The sequence below is a fragment of the Gymnoscopelus braueri genome (genome assembly GCF_963280865.1).
Source record: "Gymnoscopelus braueri genome assembly, chromosome: 10".
In the NCBI taxonomy this organism is placed as follows: domain Eukaryota; kingdom Metazoa; phylum Chordata; class Actinopteri; order Myctophiformes; family Myctophidae; genus Gymnoscopelus; species Gymnoscopelus braueri.
This window is the reverse complement of record NC_137611.1, coordinates 41219604-41243810: the sequence shown is the minus strand read 5'-3', so window position 1 is coordinate 41243810 and position 24207 is coordinate 41219604. Positions and strand designations below refer to the sequence as shown.

The 24207-nt window shown below is 40.5% G+C and overlaps 1 protein-coding gene across 2 annotated transcripts in view; it reads left to right on the top strand.

Annotated features, from left to right (window-relative positions):
• The first annotated feature begins 6770 nt into the window (after positions 1-6770).
• Positions 6771-24207, top strand: part of LOC308093292 (integrin beta-1-like) — a 28053-nt gene continuing 10616 nt past the window's right edge. The window contains exons 1-3 of one of the 2 annotated variants that reach the window (XM_080439588.1): positions 6771-7116; positions 22354-22420; positions 23387-23472. In XM_080439588.1, coding sequence (XP_080295714.1) covers positions 22354-22420; positions 23387-23472 — 153 coding nt within the window. In that variant the 5' untranslated portion in view covers positions 6771-7116. The remainder of the gene's footprint in view (positions 7117-22353; positions 22421-23386; positions 23473-24207) is intronic. The other variant, XM_080439589.1, reaches the window with a different exon arrangement.

Sequence of the window (24207 nt, the reverse complement as noted above, 5' to 3'; positions counted from 1 at the left end):
AGCTTAAATGGCTTTATGATACTGTTCAACCTAGAAAGGTGGTTTTGGTGTCTAAAACTAGGTCTTAGGGTTCAAGAAATATGGCTGAATCAGTGAAATTACCATCAGTTAATTTTTTATTGCCAAATCAAAGATGGTGTCCATCCCATGGTGATGTTCCATTGTACTAAATTATGTTAAAAACAACAAAATATTGCAGTTGTGTGAGGGAATCTGTGAACTTCGTGAACGTGATTCATATGGGGACCTGGGGGGGGGGGGGCATTCATAGGTGTAGAATCTATTTCTAATGTTATATTTTGACTTGCTGGTCAGTCTTTGGCCTATGTGCTAAAGGTCAGGTCAAGGTCTCTCTCGCACCTTATCGTCCAACCAGGTGTCCAAGCAGGCAGCAGATATGGTCACTGGTTGACATGTACAGCAGGCCCTATTCACCTCACAATTGACATGGAGCCGTTTGTTGACACCTTGCAGGTATATAAGCTCTATAATGTAATTGTGCATCCCGGTGGGATGCATGTTATACAGTCATTCTTCAGCTGCATTGCAAAACTGATGCAAGGTTCAGCACTGGAAGTGGAAATGCATGTGGTTGCAGAACATGACAGGCAAGTTCAGTGGTCAGTCCTGAGTGTATCAGCAGCACTCTGAAGTGGTTTCTATCAACTTGGCCAAAGACATTTGAACAGATACAGCAGTAGCCTACCTGGACACTGCACATCTCCATCCTACTGGCTGACAGTGGGTAGACAACTTCTTCCTACACTTCACATCCACCAGTTTGAATGCGCAGGGAGACATATTGACATTAACTTCACCTTTTCTCTCATGAAGCACATGACTGAAGCACTTCTTCCATGCTGGCCATGTGCAGTGTGCTTGATATCTAACCCAGTGCCTGCTGAAGATGCATGTGCTCCATGCCATAGCATAGAGGCTAAGCTAGACCTTGTCTGTCGGCACCATGATGGATTCTGGATCACTGTCTCTGCTGACCAGTCTGGGGAGCAGACTGCCATAACGATCAGGAAAGATGCTGTCATGATGCATGTGAGTGGAGTGGACTGAAGCCTTCCCCAAAATGTGCAGAAACAGAGGGAGAGTTGAAGCACTGGTGTGTCTTGGTCATAAAATATTGGGGTGTAGGATTCCTCACACACAGAAAGATCATCTCTTCAATCCCATCCTTGGCTAATTTGCCCCCATGCTGTTGTGAATAGTAATGTCCTTTACCCACATGAGATGTCATCATGAAGAATAAGAACATTAAGCAGAAGCCGTTGAGCATGTTGTACACCTTCAGTGCTGACGATAGATACTGCATTTAGTCATGATGAGGCAGACATCACCATGAGTTCCTATATCCCTGATGCAGCCATCTCTGGAAAGGGTGTGATACACATGCTCAGTGATTACACTGATGTTCTTGTCCTGTTGTATGCTGTGTATTGGGGTGTATCAGGTGGACCTACAGTGTAAAGTATAGATGGAGCATTGGGATGGGACAGTCTTATATGTATGACAAAGGCAAGATCAGAGCACACTACACTTTGCTGGCAGGGAACTTCCCAGGCTACCCTGATGTGCTGGGTGAGGTGGGTGCCACAAGTCAATGGCCCTTCCTCCAACACCGACCAACCTGTTGCACCACATGTGGGCTCATTTATTTACAAGTGATGTTGTGGAAAGTGGCAGACCACCAAGCCCCACCTGACAAGTCGTTTGATGTCACAAAATTTGGATAGGAGATCTAGGATATTCTTGTTCCTGTCATTGCTAAGGGTGACCCCACCGTCAGAGCTATGTGACATGGTGCAATATCAATTTAGGGCACAGAGAGTGAGAAGTACATCACTGATGTACTGTAACTGCTCTGGTGAAGATGGTTACTGATGATATGTTCAAGCTACAGATGAGGAGTGATGTTAATAAGGAGGATACTTGTAAGGATGAGGTAGAACAGGATGTGGGTTGGAGAATACAGATGTAGTTGCAAAAGATACATATTTGACATTAGATTATATCATTTTACATTCATGTTATTATGAATACCAGTTCTTGTGACATGTTAATGACACTTTTCACAAAACAAAATCATGAATAGTGAACCATGAATGTTCATCAAGTTGTTTCCATTTGTTGTTCTCCCAGAGGTCAATTTTAACCTTGACCTGACCTTGAAAAAATAACATCAGGAATGGATTCTACATATGAAAACCCTAAAAAATAGGTATTAAACAGAGGTATTCTAAGACAAGCGGATTAAAAGTAAAAAATTGCCAGGCGTGTGTTTAGTGGCCATTTTGGATATTTTCTTACCCATTGCACTATATTCTGTTTATTGAATTTCATAATACATTTCCTTAGAATCTAACATGGTTTTAAATCTATAGGTAATTTACAAAGGAACCCTTTGTGTTCCATCTTTCATTAAAACCAAAGTACATCTTATGTCACATATAGTCACTATGTTGTCACTGCCTGTAATAGAAAAATATTCTAGATATGCATATTTTAACAACCTTTCTGGACAATATATAGTCTGAGCTTTATCCCAACCATTTTTCAGAGAGAGAGGGTCAATAATAAGAGAGAACCATCAGTTTGAAGTAGAATGCTTCATTCGGATTTTGAAAACTGTGTTTTGGCTTGTGGTTATAAAAGGAGTGATAACACACAGATAGCTACCACCGATGCAAGGCTATCACATTTTTCCTAGCTCTAGGGGTGTATACCTACCCAAAAATCACTATGAGAATTATTCCCCCCATTTTTGGGGTCCTGGCTCACGGACTAGGAAGGGAACTGGTTGGAATAACGTGTTCCTTCCATGTGCTACGTCCTACCAGGGAAACTCCCCCCTGTCAGGTGACAAGAAGGTCAGTTGGCTTTTATGCATTGAAGGAGGCATAGCCTGGGAAGCAAAGCTTTTCGGGTCTATGATCCGGTCGGGAGCGGAAGTAGCCCTACGTCACCAGGCGCGTCATCTGCGTCATCAGGCGACCGGATCGCGACAATCCGGAAATACGTCACCCCAAAATTGGTCCGTCCTATAAAATCCTTGATGCGGCGTAGTTTAGCTTATTTTTTTAATATAAATGTGAGTGTACTTTCCGGAGACTATTTAGCGTCTGTATTATCCGTATTATCCCACGGGGAAATTCTATTCCACCAAGTAGGCTACATTATAAATTCTGGACTTTTACTTGTAACAGAGTACTTCTACATTGCAGTATTGATACTTTTACTTAAGTAAAACATTTGAGTACTTTTTCCACCACTGCGTACGTGTGTGTGGGTGCGTCGACCGCTTGACTGCACCATGAGATGTTGTGCCATAATACCTTATAAACACCAGGTGGCAGTATTGTTTTTACAAAACGTGTCGTCACAGAACATTACAAATGTCATAACAATTTCATAACTGTACTTTTCCCGCACAATTTCCATTCAGTAAAGCACATGTTTGTTTTAGTGTTTTAGTTTTTTCCTTGCAGCAACTAACAATAGTCACTTGTGTTATATCAATAGGCCTATCTATGGCAAATATGTGAAAAGCTCTGTGTGGTTAGGGTGGTTCTATGGGTATGGGTGAGGTTTCCTGCCTGCAGTGCCAGGGCCATTTTCTGTCTGTCTGTCTGTGTGTGTACCTCTCTCAGGGTGCCACTGGCAGTTGGGGCAAAACATTATTATGTAATAATATGATCCTACTTTTATGAATAGCCAATGCAATATAAATTAACTTTATTACCTTCAGAGACAGTTTTTTGCAGATTTATGCAAACTGAGTCTACATAATTTTGGGTTTTCTAAATAATAATAACAATACAAAAGAAAACACCACCGATACTAAACATAAAAGATACAATGATAGAAAACATAGAAAGCATAAAAGGTGGCTCTATGTCTGACAGACAAGGCATAAACTAAAGGATAGTGCTGTGTATAGATGGGTTTCCGCGCGACGTCATCACAGAGCAGAGTGCCCAATCTGCGCATGCGCGGGGGAGAACGAACCGGAAGCGCCATTCACTCTCTCGTTATTTTCGGGATTTAGATAGGCATAATGCTGCTATTATAGGCATAATAGGCATAATGCTGCTATTATATACAAACAGATCCAACTTTCGACAAATCATTTTTATTGAGTAAAGAAGATATTACAAACTGCATCATTTAATCTACTTTCATTAAACCTGGTGAAGACCATTTATTTTCTGAATGTACAATGGCCAGAACTGCTGCGGGTAATAGCGCCCTCTACAGGCTCATCCCGCCACTGCGCGCGCATCATCCTCTAATGTTTACAAACAGGAAACCCATCTATACTCTGCGCCAACAGAGGGTGCTGCAGCTACTCTGTTGTTTGTGGTTCATCATGACATTGTCATTTTGGCAGATAAATTCAATTTTTACCAATAACATTATTATTATTTACCCTATCTTCTTGCATATAATATATGCCAAGTTCTTGTGGGTCCATTTGAGGGTATTTTTGTGAAAGTGAATTTATAAAGCAATATTTTGGCACAGAAAGTAGGCTAATATAATGTAACATTAGCCTGCTTTTACATTTTGAAAGTAACTTCCCAAACACTGGCAACAATTGACCACAAAAGACATGCTCAGTAAACCTCCCCTGATAGGTCTATAGAATAGATTTCAAATGACTGTGTGGTGATGTAAGGAGAAGAGATTAGATGGTGACTTCATATGCCATCATAACAAATGAGGCCATAAGTATTAACAGCTGTTGTGTGTGGCCTGTAGTCGTCTCTTATTATAGGGGAAGCATAGCTTGCCATTGGCCGTCAATAATTTGTTTTCAAGTCCTTTTATCGTTCTGTCAAGATATACAAATTCTATTTCTTATACAGCTAGTTTAAGTTCATTTTCAAGTGATTTGAAAAGAAAAAACTTGTTTTAATCAGAGCCGGATCCCTGAACGGGCCTGTTAGGCCCAGGCCCATGCAGGGCCTGCCAAAGGTGGGCCAAAGGTCTGACCCTGAATTTCAGAAGCTGCACCAAAAAGAGCCCATATAATAGAGATACATTTTATGAACAGGTAAAATAGGTAACTACTTGGGGCCCCCAAGGGCTCATTCAAGATGGTCAGAAGGGCCATCTGCACTAGGTCCCAACAGTTTCAAGAACTGCTTCTGCTCACAAAATGGCAAAACATTTACTTTTGCTGTGCTTTCTGGTTGCCCACGGCCCCCTAGACCTGTATACTCTAGAACACGATGGGGAATACTTTTTAGGCCTGAGATAAATCACCACCATTTCATTATATACACTGCTAATTAAAACAATGCGAACAGAATAAGACAATAGTTTAATATGAAAAATTAAGGTAGGATAAATTGTCTTGCACATCAAACTAATGCATGCATGATTTATTGGACTTTTAAAATACTAATGAAAGCACTCCATCCAGTATCATGTTTCAAATGATTTGAAGTTTGTCCGAAAGTGTCTTTTCAAGTTCTCTTTGTTCACCATAGCTGTGCAGTTGTTGCTGATGAGACAAATAAAAATACTGACGACAGCACTTTATCCAGTTTCATGTAGGCTAAACATATACATTTGGCTGAGATTTCAGTTCCTTCTATCTATCTTTTTTGGCAGAAGTCTTGTCAAATGATTTGCGGTTTGTCCTGACATGAGATATCTTTTCAAGTTCCCTTTGTTTACCACTGCTGCATTGTTGTTACTAATGCGACAAATACATTTCTTTTTCCAAATGACAAAGAAATTGGCATCTGTTCCCAAACTCATTCTACTGATGTTGCTTGTCATTAGCTGTGGTTGAAAAAGTTGTAGCCTAGTAGCCTACTAAACATCTAACACATTTAACACACCTGGACTATTGATATGTTGCCAGGGTCATTCCTGTGTTAATTCACACCCCTGATATGATTCGGTGGGGTCACATTGGGGCCCAGGGGCCCATGGACCCAGGATCTGCCCCTGGTTTTAATCAGAAACACTGTATTAGGCCTAAGTGTGAGGCTCATACACGGAGCGGCATGTGCTTAAGTGAAAATACTGTGCTAAATAATTAACACGATTATTGACGTACAGTCAGAGTAGATTGTCCAGTCTCTAGTAGTCTGACAACAGGCTTACTATAGTTTTATAGAGCCACTGAACCCGTTTTTCATTAAATGAGGAAATAAAATCTATGAGTTTACACTTTATCCCAATTTCTGTATATTTCTCATGTGGCTGATCCTCCCTGATCTTATCTCTGACTCATTCATGGTAATAGTAATTCTCAGTGGGTACGGCCGGAAGTTATCTAGACATGTTTATCATGCATCATCTAGCTACTTTAAACTGCTGTGCCACTGCCACTGCCTCAATGTGTCTTGAGAGAGACAGACAGACAGACAGACACAGTGTGTGTGTGTGTGTGTGTGTGTGTGTGTGTGTGTGTTTTGATGTGGTTGAATTACAAGATCAAAGATAGAATAAAATGATGATGAAAAGATGAAAAATAACGGCACTAGTGTACTTGGCTAGTGTGTGTGCATGGGGGGGGCATAGTGTGTGTGTGTGTGTGTGTGTGTGTGTGTGTGTGTGTGTGTGTGTGTGTGTGTGTGAACTGGGTCAACAACACAACACACCAGTCTTGGGGGGTATTGTATGGTATGGGGGGGTTGTTGGGGTTGAGGCTGGGTTCATGGGTTCAATGCAATGCCCCCTCAGTGGTCGTCTACGTCACTTCCTGTATGGGCGTGTCTAAGGAGAGGTGGTTCTATAGCGGCTTGAAGGGAGAAAAAAACGAGGACTTGACTGAGTAACTGTAACGTGTCCAGGGTGAGCAGGACTCTTAGCCCCCTTTTTTCTCCTTTTACCCCGTGATTTTTAACTTTTGTGTAATCCTGTTTTATTGGCTTTTATTTGATTTGATTGGACAACGTACGCGTGAGACTTTGGAGAGATTTCCCGTTTTGAAGAGACTAGATCCAAGGATCAGCTAGATCCCCCTCCTCCTCAACAACACAGTTTTGTGATCGCTGCTGTTTCTTTTCTTTTAAAGACGGATACTTTGTTGCCGCAGATGTCACAGTGAACCCAGAGATAAAACGACCTCTATTGGACACCATTAAGGTACGTTGTTAGATCTGGGCTGGTGAATAATAACATCATAAACAGCCCACCATGTTCCACGGCCATTCGGGACACAAATTCAGTGTTGCCATGTCGGCTTATTATAAGCGGCTACCTTTTTCTGTAAAGTTGCTTGTAAGAATTGGTTAGTTGCGGGTTGCAGTTGTTTGGGCTTGTTTCTAAAGTGTACTTGCTTATCTAGGCTTGCTTCAAAACAAAAATAATAATTATTTAAACCAGTGGTTCGCAAACGTGTTAAGGAAAAGTTTTTTTTGCCCAGGGAGCATTTGTGTTAGAATGTTTCAAGAATATTCCATATAGGCCTATTCCACATTTTATTTCAAGAGTTTTTGAAATCTACATTCTCACAACGCGTCGCATTGGCTATTTTATAGCTGGTTTAAAGTGCTCATGTGGCCTAGTTGCTTCTTTTGGGCTTGTTTTCCTAGACCTGGTTGCTTATTTCTCTCACACAAAATATGGCAACACTGAACGAGAACGACAAAGAGAGGATGATGACTGCATCTTAGGGTGTGGAGAGGATACTTTATGTACGACAGTTACTTTGGTCACTTCTGTCCTCAATGGCTGCTGAATAATGTTTGGTATTAAACAAACTACATGGTGTCTTGGTGTTTGTGTTTTCTAAAAAACGTGCGTGTTTTCTCCCCCCGGAACCCTCCTTTAGTTGGGTCTGAAGAAAAACTAGGCCTTCGTCCTGCTTTTATGACCGTAGGGGCAGTATATAAAAGTGTTTTTTAACATGGAATGGAACTGTTTCAGTATTGTTTCTAGTCTTGTTCAGTGGTGTAAAGTAGCTAAGTACATTTACTCAAGTACTGTACCTAAGTACAGTTTGTGAGGTATTTTTTTTTACTTTACTGGAGTATCTCCAATTTTCAATACTTTTACTTCTACTCCTCCTACATCTCAGAGTCAAATATTGTACTTTTACTCCACTGCAATTGTATGAACACTTTAGTTACTTTGTAGGTTTTGATTATTATTACAAAACAACCACTCCAGCCCTAAATACATTTTAGCCATTTGAAAATAGCAGATCTACAAGCTCACAATGCGTCGTGATGAGCTTGTAGATCTGCTATTTTCAAGGAATGTCTATACATTTTAAAACTGAACTTTATACTTTTGGTACTTTAAGTACATTTTGATAACAAAACTTTTGTACTTGTACTCAAGTAAATGTTTAATTCCAGACTTTTACTTGTAACAGAGTATTTCTATATTGAAGTATTGATACTTTTACTTAAGTAAAACATTTGAGTACTTTTCCCACCACTGGTCTTGTTTCCGTTCATCACGATCTTAAAACTTAGTTGTTGGGAAAGTACGTTTTTCTTTTGAAAACACTGGGTTTTTCAAGTTTCCAGATAAATCAGATAAGGCTAAGCTGCAATCATTATAAGGTGTAAAATCCATATAAATCAAGTAAAGAGAATCTGTAGGCATTTGGATAATGGCTACTTTCCCTGAGGAATTTGTACTGGCTTTATTTGTATAAATTGGATTTCTGTAGGTGAACCATTCTCAGTCTTGAAATAACTCTTAAAACTCTTAAGACTCTTAGCCTATGTAATGTATGACCCTTTTTCTTTTTTCCTCCTTTGACATTTAGGTATAATCTCCCAGTAACTTTAGGAAGTAGAAATTAAAAACACGTGGGTCTAAGTTCAATATCCTGGTTTATTCTAAATTGGCAGGAAGTTGAGACAGATTTATCTAGCGCCACAGACCGAGATAAGACTTTAGTATCTTCCAGATCATAGATAACCTGTCTAGGCTAAGGCAAATCTTGGGAGTTTTGCTGTTGCTGCATGGAACTAAAGGAGAATGCTGCACAGTTCTTGGCCCACTTTTTAATTCCCTTCACATCCCCAGTAAGTCTGAGCTTCTAGCATCTAATAAAGCAGCCTAAATCTTATGCCTGCTTGTAATAAAAAATCAAGTTGAAAGACGTCCAATTAGAGCAGACTCATTTTCACGCAGAATATAAACTTGTCTGCCCAAACACGCATTATGAGCCACATAAACTGTGGTTGAGATTAACCTAAGACCAGGACACCTCGTAGAAAACCAGGATGGTTTACCAGAGGCTCTTTGTTGATCCTTGCCCACAGCTATGATTCAGACCAGCTCGCTGTGTAGAATGTAAGCCTGACAAGATAGGTCTTGCCTACCTCACCCACTTCGAACCCTGTAGCCCAAGGGTGTGTTTTCTCCGTCGCTCTGTCTCTCTTGTTAGCTAAGGAGAGGCAACAGGCAAGCCGTCCAGCTCACTAGCTGCTGGGAATGATTTGTTGAACTGTGTGAAAACAGTAATCCGCATTCTCCCTCCTCCACTCATGCTTGCCAAGTCCTTGCCGCAAATCTTAAGTTAGTCACAGGGGGGCCACAGTGACTCGGTTTAATTAGTAGACAGTCAGTACTTATAGATAGACGACTCTGTAATAATATAGCGACCGCGCTATATGAAGGCACATACTGTAGTTCTTTGATCGTATACAACACATGTGGATCACACGTACAGTAAAAGCCTCAGTGTTTATTTAGGGTCCATGTTTACACACTGTGAGGTAAATTGACACTGAGGATTTTGCAGTGTACCTCCATACATACCAGGCTTCCTTCCATGGCAGGGGGAGGTGTTGTGTCTGTCTCCCCCCCCCCCCCCCCCCCCCCCCCCCGCCAAGTCCAAGAAGCCTGATATGTCACAACTTACTAGATGTCTTACCAAGTCAGTCCCCAAATCTCACTGAGTCACTTCCCTTAGTTACATTGTTTTGGTGTTTGGAACAATGGTGGCGGGGTAGTCTAGGAGTGTCCAGTACAGTGAGAGAGGTCAGACTCAGCCTGCTAAAGTTGTCTGCTGTAGTCAATAGTAGGGTATGTCTTTTGCATCCACTGACACATAATATGACTATGAGTCATGGATTACAAGCCTGGCTGTAATGGACCAGAGTGAGTGGTGGAATATTGGTGATGCATAGCTCAGCCCTTCGTGCTCCTCGCGTTGGAGCCTGAGCTGAATAGATATAAAAGTAAGAAGAATATAGGACTATCTATAGTCCTATATTCCAAGAAGAGGACTGCAGAGTAGTATAACATATATGAAACTACAAAAAAAGGCTGGCTACAATTGTACAATACTTAACTTAGTAACTTAGTTAAGTATGCATGTTGAATTAAGTTGCTTGTTAAAAAACATTCCACCACAGCAGTGACAGTCAGAGTATGGTGCTGGTGGTTATGAGGGAATGCGTTATCTCATCTCCCCAAGGATGGTTGGTGATTGGTATCTCCTCCCAGCCCCCATTAGGGAGACACGTTCCAGGCAAAGAGCATAATATGTCAAGTTTTTAACACAAAGTTACAAAATGGTTACTATTCATCCCATCTCATCTGTTCAGAATCTTTACAAGTTGAGCAAGGTTAAACTACATACAGGGACTTGGACATGCATACAGTACTTGCATTTTCAGATATACTGTGTAACTGTGTTTTCAATGAAACAAAAGTCATTTTTGATATAATCTTTCACTGGTATATCTTAGCCATTCCACTTAAATATGTCTTTTTTTTGACAACTTCTATAAACACTAGTTATATTTGCGTGAGTATTGACAAACGCTGTAAAGACAATGGATCACCAAAAAGACTAATCTGGAACGAAGCAAAAAGTGATTTTATTTGTGGCGCTTGTGTGGGCTCAAAAGCACAAGAAAGGGAGACAGGACAGCACAATTTGATTAAACAATTCTATATCAGATATGAAAAAATGGCAACACATGAAAGTAGTCATAATACAAGCAGGCATTCCTGTGTTTGGGTTGGATTTCCTTTTAACGTGTTGTGTTCGTAGATAAAGCGAGTTCCTCTTCCTGATCCATCCACAAGCCATTAAGGAAAAGAGGGGCCGGGGTTTGGCTTGGTTTAATTAAGGAAATGGATGCAGGGTCCTGCCAGGCTGCTCAGGGAGCTAATGGACAGAAAGTGGACTGTGACTTTCAACAGCAGGTGGGGGCTGGCAGGCAGGCTGGTCGTTTGAAGGCGAGATGGGGGAAGGGAGTCCATCTGATTTTTATGGACCCACCCAGCATTAACAATGTGGACTTGTTTTGAATGGTTCCCTGTGCATTCAAACATCTCACGATACTTGGGGAAGCTGTGTTGTGCTTCATCGTGAATCATTGTCAGTTTTGAGTTGATATGTTTAAATGTATTCGTTCCATTTTCGTGTATTAGGAATCTGTCTTGTTGAATTACTATAATTGAACATAATATAAAATATACGCTACAAAATATAGGCTACAGGTTTGATATTTTTTACTACAGATAATGAGTTCTTGTATAGTTCAATGAATTGAGCATTGCAATGGGTATAGCGATGCAAAATGATTCTTCTCAGTGTTCATCAGGTGAATGTGGTTGTATTCTGAACCAAGTGACAGGAAGGCTATGTGGGTGGTTTCTGGTTTGTGTGATGTTGTGGTGCCCCACTCTCTCTACACATAGGAGATACTATGTCACGTACTGTGCCGTGATTAATCTGGAGCTCCGATTGGCTGTCGTGCTCTTTCATTTCCATTTAAGGCAGCTGATATGTTTATCCAGAGTGACTTAAACTAAATGCAAATATGTAATACAGATGGAGTCCTATGGTGTCAACTCTACAAGTGACACATTACTTCCAATCAAAGTGCCTTAACACAAATTAAACAAAATTTACAGCGGAATTGAGCCTTCAGGATAACTTTTATTGGTAGTATTTGTGTCGGCATGAAAACGATGAACAAAAGGAGAGGGTCCGCACGCCGTCTTGATGCTCCCAACATAATTTTATAACAGAGCGGTCAGAAAAAACATTTGGCCATGTGGGCACATGCGATATACCTGACGATGTGCCCTGTGCCCTATGCCATGATATCCCATGGTATATCATGGCATATACCTTCGGCATGAAAACGAAGCTCTGTGAACTGTAATATAAAAAAATATATATGTTAAAGTTTGCTTTTGAAATGAGTTATTTCTGGTCAAAGTCCAAACTGTTAAAACCTACTAGAAGAAAACAAGCTGGCTAATACAGCTTGAGTGGAATGTAGAAGTGAGTAATGGAGTACTACTGACAACTTCATTTGCTATTTTTGTGGCTTTTGGGTCAGCACCAATCATACTCTTAAGAAGTCTTTTGAAGACACCAGTTCCCTTTGTTTGGACTATTTAAAGCTGCACCCTCTAACTTTCATGTCCTACCAGAGATTCGAACCCAGGTTCACTGTGCAAGTGCTGAAACCTTTACCCCAAGCATGCCTGCTTGCTCAGGGGAGATATTGAATTTTGACCTTCAGTCAGTACCACACTACCACCAGTAGTGGTCCTATACCAGACCACAGGATCCACATTTCTCAATAGAAGAGCACCAAATACAACCACTGGACTTAGTTGTGTTAGTTATATTGTATCAACACTCTGCCATACAGTTTGGTCAAAATAACGTTTTATTCACTCAGTTACAGTGTAGCTTTATGAGGTTTCAAGAGTCTTTAAACACTTAAATGACTGCGTAAGCTTTCAATTTATGTAAGTAAAACACCATAGTGTGAAACTACTAGAACACCCATTTGTTATTTGTTGTCTAGGGCTGAATATCTGTGCGGCTCAGCGTGGTTAACCACCCACTCACATGAAACGGAGAAGTTGTTGTGGCAACCCTGTGGTGGTTGCTTTCAAAATGAAGTGTTCTCAAGCATGCAGCATGCACATGCATAAGTCGTGAGAGAGAGCAGCTTGAGCAAGCAGCATTCATCATCATCAGTCATCATATTACAAAATAGACTAATCATTCCTGTGTGGATTATTGGTTGTCTATTACTACATGGTGAATTGTAGCTGTTGAACAACATTATTGGGTGTTGGTCTGACTCTGCACTCTTTCCAACTCTAAAGCAGAGCTTTGTTAATTATTACCTGATATGCCACACTACAGCTGTGTTTAGCTGCACCTTGAGCAAACAGTTAGTCTGTTCAAAACCTTGTGGACTTCAGCAACAGGTCACATAGGGGTTAATAAGACATGCATGCATGTGTATACTCACTCATACTCGGTATACATGCATTTTTTGGGGCCGATGAATAAGCTTGTTTATTTTTTCAATCAAAGATGGTCTTGTCAAGTATCAATGAACAGATCATGATTTTTGTTGTTTTTAGATATTTCCACTTCCAATGTAATTAGAGACAAGGGAAAGAGCTACAGAAAGATTGGTGACATGTCTTTGATGATGAATGCCCTCATGTTGAACTCCTGTTTTCAAATGTCAGAGCCCACCACAATCAGGGAAAATCCCAACACAGTTTTAGATGCAGAGGTTATAGCTGTCTTCCAGCAGAGCCTAGCAGACACCATCAATAGCTGATGCATAGGTCTGTTATGTAGTTAATAGATAATATGCCTCAGGAATCGGATATAGTTGGATTGAGGTTTTATTAGTCTTGTGAACCAAATGAACTGTCAGGTCTCAACAGTTTATATTATCAATGAAAAATCTGATTGATGAGAAAACTATTGTATGTATCTATTCTTCTTTTATTCTATTAGTATTCATACAAGCAGCTAAAAGTATTTAATCAGTGAACTATGCTAGTATTGCTTTTTTTTAACTATAAAACACTTGTTACTGTTTGGAAAGGTTCTATATAGTTGTATTGTTTATTAGTGAGAGAATAAATAATTGTACTATACTTTTAGTGTATTTATTTGACAGAACAGATTATATAAGCCAGGTATAATTAAAAGGAACTAAAAGTTGGAGAGGAGTAAAAGCTGGGTTCTTCTAAATTGATACAATTCTAACACATTGAATACATATGTATTCAAAAGGACTCGATTCAGTGTTTTGGCTAAGCCTTACTCATTCCCATGTGAACACTATGCAGGTGTCCTTTTAGGCTTGGAGGACACCTCCTTCTGCCATATTCATAACAACGTAAACTTTTTCAGAATACACACGTGAGAATAAAACTGTATTTAATATAACTTGTATTTATGTCACATTTTATTACTTTATGAATAAACTTCGGTAGGGAATTTTGTTTTTTATTTTTCAACATGGTCCATTCTCCCTCTGTTGTGAGGTTGAGACAGAACACATTCTAATGGTTTCCCAGCACTCTGTTTCACCACAGATACCAGACCAAAATAATGTCTCTAGCACTAAGTTTGTGGGCGGAGGGACATCACACAAGGAGTGAATTCTTTGCAAGGCAACTAGCTGTGTTCTCAGTGGAATGTGCTCGGTGAATTTACATAACAGAGAGCATGCCACTGGTCCTCAAGGCATGCCTTCAGACTGTAGATTGAATCAAAATGCCTGACCTGTCTGCAGGCAGCAGACCATGACAAGAAGACACTGTTGGGTTGAATTACCCCCGGCGCTCCCCAGCGGCAGCTGTCTCTGAGATTATTGATGATCCTTTTGTCTGGTCCTGTAAATCAACATTTTACAACATTCCTATGTATATCCACTATGGAGTATGCTCTGTGATTTTCATTAACCCAATGTGACTCCAACCCTCATTGTTTTCATGTAATCAAAAGTCTTAAGATGGCTATTTATTTCCAGCTATGTTACTAATAGTTAACTGTTTCCCTTTCACCACTTAATGGGGAATAACACTAATTTTCAACATTGAACTATGTCTTTAATACACCTTAGAGCTGTTGTGTGGAAATAAGAAAAAAGTCCCCCCCCCACCTTCTATGTTGCCTAGAACTGGATAATTGATTGAGGTCATGTGATCAGTGACATACGCACGGTGTACTTTTGGCTCCGCCCCCGCCTCAGCCCTATAATTTGTTGACTGGTATCCCCCAGGGGTCTATACTTGGTACCCTCCTTTTTTAGCCTCAACGCCAAATCCCTCGTCTATTTTCTCCAAATGTTCACCTATTATAACATGCCCAGAATAGGGATGCTAGGGTTCGTATGGTTAATGGCTCTTCATATTTTATGTTGACGTTTGTGGCAAATTGTCCAGCTGGTAGAGATCTAATTTGAATATATTATAAAATAGAATAGACAATTTTTCTATATTAATTCAAGTATCTACCATTTGGTTTTCATGCATTATTTATATCTGAACCACACTACAGCATGCAAGTATTCATATCAGCATGTTGGTCACTTTTATGTTATTAACCTCTTCTAGCACAGTCTGTTAGCCGCCTTACAGAGAATCTTTGATTAATACTAAACTTAAAAAAAGGTCTGCTGTATAATGTAGGCTTTAGTATAAATGAAAGATTGGATTCCAGACAGTGAGAGCTTACAAACGCAGAGCATGTCTGGCTGTCGTCTTGTTAGACCTGACCATACAAAGCCATGGTGCTGCAAAGTTGATCCCCACTACTCTAAATATTAGTCTCACCACCACCAATGTGTCATGCTGACTACCGACTACCTCATAGTCCTCTGTTACTGTCTGACAGCAATTCTTGGCGGGGGTCGGCATCAGAGGTAAAGCATTATGATGACCAGTAACCGACTCTCATCGAGAGACATTTTAACCATTAATCAATTAAACTCATGTACTATTTAGAATTGACAAATGTCTGTGACTCCCTCAGGGTTCCAAATTTACACACACCGGGACTGCATTTTATAATGATAAATAATAATAATGGATTTTGTTCATAATAATGCACTTTACATTTGTGAAAATACATTTTGTGGCCATCACAAAGTGCATTTATAGGCACGGAACTCCTGCAGGAACCCTGTATAGCCGGTACATAACAAATTATGGAGACCACCTGTCAGTCTGGCTGGTAGGAAAAGCACTGTAGAGGTTTGCTGACACAATCTAGATCTGCCGTGCAGCCTCCTGCCTTCCTCTTCATCATAGTCCTGGGCGATGCACTCAGGCAGGCCATCAGCGGATGGCCTGCCTGCTTCACTATTCTGCTTCTCTATTCCACCTAGGAGGTCTAACTCTTTAGTCTAGATCAGTGGTCCCCAAACTTTTTAGCTCGAGACCCAAAAGAGAAGTTTTATGTATCCCCGGGACCCAAACTAGTGAAAATAGCTTGCAACGCATCGCGATGCAACGTGTTGTGAGCTTGTAGATCGGCTATTTTCCCTACTTAAATTGACTTCTTAAATGTATTTCTTCCCTCTAATTATTTTTTTTTTATTTTGAGAAAACCTATTAAAAAAATGTAACTTACATTTTTGATCTTTTTGGGGAGGATTTTTTGGGGAAATCTTTTGAAATAATAAGAAAAACAAAATGTGAGAAACAAAACATAAAGGAGTATTTACTGTACTAGTTGTACTGTACAGTACAACAGTACTTACAGTTAATTTAACTTTAAGTTATTTAACTTTAAGTTAATTTAACTTTAAGTTTAAAGTTAAATTAACTTTAAGTTAACTTACAGTACAACTTGTACAAATACAAGAGAGTATTTCCTGTTGTAGCGTGTAGTACACGCTACAACAGGAAAATGTACGCCAATTTACCAGTGTTAATTTAGCTCCGAGAGGGTACAAATGGAACCAAATGGACCCGTGGTCCTTGTATTTAGTACCCTCTCGCTCTCGGAATTACAAAAACTCTTTTAAGCAACCCGGCATCCACTCCTATTGAACTTCATTCCTGTTATATAACTATATAGTTTATGAACAGCTAAATCAGCTGTGTGTGCCTCTGCAAGGGCTTGTGTGTGTGTGTTGTCTTTCCTGTGTGCTGGTTCTCTGTATGTTGGAGCTGTAGACCTATGTCTGTATGAGGAGTCAAGTGGCCATCTTTGACGTCCTCTTCACACTGACTGGTCACGACGAGTCGAGACGATCCCACTTTTTCCCGTTTCTTGATAAAAGTAATTTTTCCGGTTGCCAATGCGCGACCTCAAAAGCACCTTCCCGCGACCCATAGTTTGAGAACCGCTGGTCTAGATGACTCTCTGCTGTAGTCTGAACAGAGAGACTACTAGACTATGCAAAATAGCAGACATCTGACCACAGACCACCAGAGTGGAGTCAGAGTGTGCCAAGTTGGTCTTGCACTAAAATGCCAAGATCACCTATAACACCCCCACCAGCCATCTTTAAATGACAACAAGAGGCAATGCGCTGATAGAAATCAATGTCTTAAAATGCCTGGGCTCATGGGTTCAACTTAACAGAGCAAGACCTTTTAAAGTGAGGAGAGCGCTTTCAGGGAGGGAGGGCTCTGAATGGCATGGGCAGTGTGTGGAAGCTGCCATCATCACTGGGAGCTCACAGCCAGGAAACTTGGCAACACACAGTCATCGATCATGAGGGCGTCCCACTCCTACCTACGTGGATGACGGACGTACTAAAGAAAGATGCAGCGGCGAAAGTACCAGACGTACAGAGAATCAAGATGACCGGAGACGCAAGCTGCTTCTTGCATTTGTGCGGGTTTAACTTTCACGTTAAACTCACTGACTGTTTCCTCTGATTGATTCATAGCTTCTTTTGAAACTGATATGCCCCACCCCCCCCCCCCCCACACCATACCATGGCTTCTGGCCAGGTTATGTCATGGTTTTCCATGAATGGCCAACGGATTTTCCCAACCGTTGAGTAAGACGGGCAGCTCCAGCTGTATAGCGGGGAAAATTCCCAGAGGAATATCTCACATTTTAAGGTCTCTGAAACAGTGTTTAGACTAGAGAACATGTGACTTGCACATTCAGGTACAGGATAGCAAAGAGGTTGAGGTTGGGCACACGCTGTCCATTAACTGGGCGCTGCTTCTAACCACTCAAAATATTCAAAGCTACTTGTATGCTTTCAGTTGTGCAATTTCCTAGGATGTTGATTTGTTTTTCAGGGTCACGAACAATAGCGGGTATCAGAATTCTGGGGGAAAATGTGCTCTGCCACTTGTTTGGTTCAATCCTCAATGTTTATTTATTTAGGTTATGCAGTTCAAAGCCATTACATTATTGAGGTCAAACAGGAAGAATTAAATCATATTTTAAAATGATATATTGTCAAATATAGTAGCTATATGAAAGGGTTTGAAACACAGCTTTTTGTCTTAAACTTAGTCTACAAGACTGTCTGTTGTTTTTTCACTGTTCATCACTGCATTGGAATATCCAGTTGACACGTGTTTCATGGTTCTGCGTCTATACCATGGCTGTCTGTGACTACAGTGCTGAACTGACTCTCTGCCAGAGAATTGCTTATCAGTTGTGGAAGCAACTTGAAGATTTAGTTCCTCGTTTCTGTTGAGTGAGCGATATCTCCTCTTAACGGTCACTTTGTTTCTACTATGTTCATTCAACTGTCACTGGTGAATTGCCCTCACTTGTCTCTACCACAACTAAATCCGATTTTAAATTCAATTTGTCATGTAGACTTCTCATTTCAAATTCGATGACCCTACATTGACCTAATAACCCAAGTAAGAGACATTTTAATCCATATCATGCGCTGAAACTGATAATGATAATTCATCTGAGAGAAAACATCTGTTTTGACTTCTTACACCATAAATGATGACATCTCCTCAATTCTACAAGACCCCCGGGTGCCTCTTATTCCTGGCAGTTCTCTGCAATTTGTTGCTGTGTGCAGGATGACACCCAGAGCTGTAATCTTAAAGTGTCTCTTAAGGAATGTGGTGGTACACAGACGATCATTACAGCTGTTTGTGGGGTTGAATTCTCTGGAAATGGTCCCACTTATTTCTGAACTGGATTCAGTCTATTTTTTGTGTTGATTTTGTTTGTTGAGACCTTTTTTGTTTTGAGGTTCTCTCACTTTTGCTCAAGTGTCTTAATTGACACTGAGCATGGTACAACCTTGTTTAATCCATTTGAACAAAACAGGCTTGTGGATTAGGGTTTTTGCTTGTCTTACAGAATCTGTATATTGCGATTCAACAGCCGCAGAGAGGGCTAGTCTCATTCCACATCAGCAATGTGCAGGGCTGCAGGCCTTATTGTTTTACAACAGTAAGGTACTGTGTCTTGGCTTTCTTTGATGTTAGTTTTTTGTGCAATGAGGCCTCCCCACCCTCTTACATTAGTATCAATAAATCTCCTAGGGTATAGGTCAATTTTAAGATGCCTTTATTTAACAAGATGTTTTATACATAGAAGATAAAACTGTGGCTTTCTTTTTGGCATAAGCTTAACCTGGCATTACAGACTTTTACTCATCTTAAACCCTTTGAGAGATATTTAACATTTCTGACCTCCTATGTGGTTTGTGTATTCAGGCTGTCCTGTTGCACCGCCATTATGATGAGCGTCACTGACTCTCTAGGGGTGGGTTCACAGGATGTTGTAGACTATTTGTTTACTAGAACCCAGTGCCGTTTCACTCGACACAAGTGACAACTCTCAACGAAGCTTGAATATACATACTCCAGCATCAGACTTGTTGCTTGTAATATTGTATTTGATCTCCTCAAGGCAATGAGACGTTGCTACCCCCACACAACTTATAGATAGACAGTGCGATTCATATCAGTGAGACTCTTAGGAGAGCTCAGTTTGGAGATGGCCTTTAGGCCCTCTATAGTCTCACAGGATGTGGTTGATTTATAGAGGCGTATACCCTCTGACCCACTGCTGTGCTGGTATTTCCGATGCCTCTGCAACTTTCTCACAAAGCACAGCTTAGAAAATTATATCGAGTTGTACTAGAAGGCCGTGCTTAATTATATATAAAACTATGAGCCAAATGGATGCAGTTGTGCAGCAGTCCATCTTCTTGTACGTTGAGAAGTCATGAAGCATTGTCCAGAGAGGTCAGACTATTTCGGGTCACCACGCAGCTGTTGACTTAGCTTCAGTCAACACTGCCCGGCTGGGTTTGTGTATCATACCGGGGCAGTGCGAAAGAACTGCAGTGAGCTGCTAACTCTGAGGTTTGGGCAGGCGGTCGACGGAAATGTGTCACCAAGGGTGAGAGGAATCACAGGGAATGAAGAGGAGGAGCAGGGGGAGGCATGAAAGCAGCCTGACCAAATAAGGGGCCAGACACACACACACACACATACACACATACACACACACATACACACACACACACACAGCTCTCTGTTTTCTGTTACGCGGTGTCCTTGTCAAGACAAGACCTAGCTTAATAGGAATGTTGGCCCACCATTAAATCTGTCATTAAGCTGTTGTCATGCCAAACAGACAGTAGCGTTAGACCTTATTTCCATAGACAAGATTCAAGAATGAAACAAAAGCGGCATCCTTGAAATAAGCAATATGATTTAGAATGACATCATTGGGTGACATGTTTACCTCTTATTTAGTTCTGTTTAGTTGGACTGCATCCTGATGCACTAGTGATAGTGCGTTATCAGGATGCAACATAAGACTTCTTAAAGAAGTCGCTGCTATCTTTCTCTGCTCTTGTACCTCCCTTGTGTTTCTTATTATTGTCTCCGCCAGGCCGAAGGCGTGGCCGAGACTATGTTTTCCCCCTGTCTGTCTGTCTGTCCGTACGTACGTGTGTGTGACCTTTGCTAAACTTTCTTTAAAAAATATTACTCTTACAGATTTTGTCCAAACACCACGCAAATTGGTACACATTATCTCTAAGTCATGTGATCAAGATGGATCTGTCCGATTTTTCATATTCCTGATTGGCTAAGATTGGCATCTAAAGTTTTCAGGAGTGGCTCGTTTTGAACAAAATGCCTCAAATCATGAACTCAGTGTCCGAGTGTCTGTGCAATAACTACATTAACCCCTCAACTTCTACACCTTTCACTCACCTCTATAATGACTGAATTCCGAACATTGCTGGCCTACAATAACCTACCTGACCCGGCAAAGATCTGTGCTTCGAGGAGCTTTTTTTCTGTAAAACAGCTTGTTTTACTGTTGCATAAACTGTTGGGTATATAGGGATTCATTGGTTAATATAAATGTACTCATCTTCAGTTTAGCTGGAATAATTTGCAGTCTTTATTTTGAAGCCTCATCTGAAGATCTCCTCTTGAGATACCGTCTAGTTCTACTTCTAGTTAGGAGTGCAGAGCAGCATTTGGGACTGTCTCCAAAAGCCGTCAGAAAATAATATACTGTGGTTTGTGGTAGTGGTGTCTGGACATGGCATAATAGTTCCCCCATATTTGGGAATAGAGTCTGAGCTGGTCCTCCCCTCAGTCATCAAATGGCTACTTGGACATGTTGCAACTTTGGTACAGCAGCAGTCTTCCTCTGGGCAGTTCCTGGGAGGGGAGAAATCGACCTTAGTAGGCTATATGCATGCCAGGAATGGGCCTCAAAAGCAGGGGCATTAACTTCATTTTTAACTTTTTTAAGACGCGTGAAAAGGCGGTCTATAATTATTTAAATGAATTAAATTGAGTCTGACTAAAGAAATACTTACCCTGTGAGGGTAATGCAACTCACAGTGCCACATACAAGCCCTGCAAACAAAAAACTGAGAAATAACCACACACGACACATCTATATACAGGCTATACACACGCACACACTAGTGCAGGGGTCTTCAACATTTTTCAGGCCAAAGACCACTTAACTGAGAGAGGGGTGAAGCAGGGACCCCCACTACATATTGTGATTTCATACATTGCCACATACTTATTTGATAGCACTATCATCAGTGTAAACTTAACCTTTTGGCTCTGTACTTGGTCTGCAAATTTTTCCTTCTACACCAAACCTCTTCGCCGAAAATGGCAGATCTAGTGAGCTTGTAGATCAGCTATTTTCGGCTAATGTTCTCTTCAGAATAGGGATGCTACAGTTCAAGTGGTTAATGTTAAAAAACATCCTATCACACAAAGCTTTTGCGGCTCCCCTCTAGTAACTCTGAGGACCCCCTAGGGGTTCCGCACCCCTGCTCTAGTGCATTAGCATAGTAACACTGGGCCAGGTTCCTGTTTACATGTTGTTGACTGATACCTGCTGTGAGTGAGGAAGCTGCTCATTCAGCGAGGAAGCTGCTCATTCAGGAATCACGTTAACATCAAACATGTGACCACAGTTCCATTATTGAGGCCGTTTGTCTGGGTTGGGCTGTTATTGTACTGTGAGACTGCTTTTTGCTTTTTTTGTAACAATAGTAATCTAGGAATTGATATTTATTTATTACTTCTGTAATAAATCATTGTAAATGGAATGAGCGGTTTTGACTGAATATTTGTTTTTTTAACTAACCCTATTGTGCTTTTTGTGTCTCTTTACAGATGGATTTCCGGTTACTTTTGATATCGGTATTATTATCAGTCCTTCATAATAGCAGGGCACAACAAGGTAAGATGCAAATTAATTTAATATGACAAATGTCTTTATTGACAACAAATATCACATCATTTAGTTACAATTATTGGTACTTCCAGCTCTTGATTTATGTCACATAAGCCTCTCTCTAGCTTCTCCTTCCTGTGTCTCTACTGTAAAATCTACAGATACTCTACCTGTAGACCTATATTCATCTTAACATGCTACCCATTTCAGCATGATACCCATTTGTCTGAGATTTCTAATCATAGATGTAAAGCTTGTTTATTTACCAGGGCATGATATAAATCAAAATATTGTTAATCATCTTTATCTGTTGCTTCTGTGTTATGAGGTCAGAACTTTGTGTTCCCTGTCGAAGAGGCAATGCATCACTTTCTAACCGCATTCACTCCTGCACAGATTATTATAATACTGTATGCCAGAATATACTGTACATTGTTACTTGTTCTGCCTTGGGCTATAGCATGCGCCAACCACTCATTATTAAACTATTAGAATCCAAGTCAATTTGGCTTTTTCCTAACCATGATCCGCTGTAAACTATGGTACCATACTATCACTTACTCATTTATAGTTTTATGACAATATTCCTTTTTTTTAACAAGATTACATCATTTCTTGGAAAAACTGCCTGAAGCATGACTCATTTCTTTTAAATTGGAAGGTAGCCCATACCATGTTTCACTGCCAGCAACTCAGACTGTGTCGAATGACTAAGTGAAGTGAGTGCTGACTTAAACCCTCTATACTTAGTAAAACTGACTGGAGTTGAAACTGTACTTGGTATGCTCTTTTTCACTCTACACCAAATCTCTTCGACCAAAAATAGTCAATCTACAAGCCCACAACGCGTTGCAACGCGACACGTTGTGAGCTAGTAGATGAGCGATCTTTGGTGAGAATAGCGACACAGGGGGTTCAAGTGGTAAATAACACTGTTTCCATGTACATTCATTGTTTGTGTGTTCATTTCAGAGGGGAGTATCTGCATTAAGGCAAATGCACAGTCATGCGGGGAATGTATCCAGGTCTCTGAAACATGTGGATGGTGCACAGACGAAGTGAGTTCCATTGTTAAAGCTGACATTTAACTATTTTATCATAGATGTGATGTGTTATTTTGTCTGTGAGTGATGTGTCTGCCATTTTGTCAGGGGGTGTGTGTTTTTTGGAGCAGTGGTATCAGCGCTGTCTAAGATTTGGTTCCTTGTCCAACTCTGATTTCTTATGTTTTTTAATTGGCTAAGTATCATGTAACCAGACCCAGAAAATAATCAAAGTTTAATAATAAGAAATATTAGGACTGTGGTTATAATATTTAGAGACTATATTATGTGATATATAATATAAAGCCACTGTTCAAAACAGTAGATTAGTGCAATACTGCTTTCTATTACACATTTGCGGAGGTGGGAATATGAGTTCAATTTGAGTCATCTCTTTTTATCTGAAACTGATGTGGTTCAAATGAATTGGCTGTCAACTGTGAATGTTTTGAGTTTTGACTTCAGAGTGTTATTGTAGACTGGTATTTGTTTCCTGTTTGCCGAGCCTGCCTGTACCTCTTTAGCTTCTGACATCAAAGCGAGTAACAGAGATGTCACTCTTTAGATTTTACACTGTCTGGCTGTCAGGAAAGTCTTGATAAATTACAGTATATGTCTGTTCATTTTTGTACACGTGATACAGCAGCCATTTTAACAGACAAGGCGTAACCACTTATGCCCTATTTTATACTTTGTTGACGCAACACTGAAAATAGCCGATCTACAAGTGTAAAATAGGGCATAAGTGGT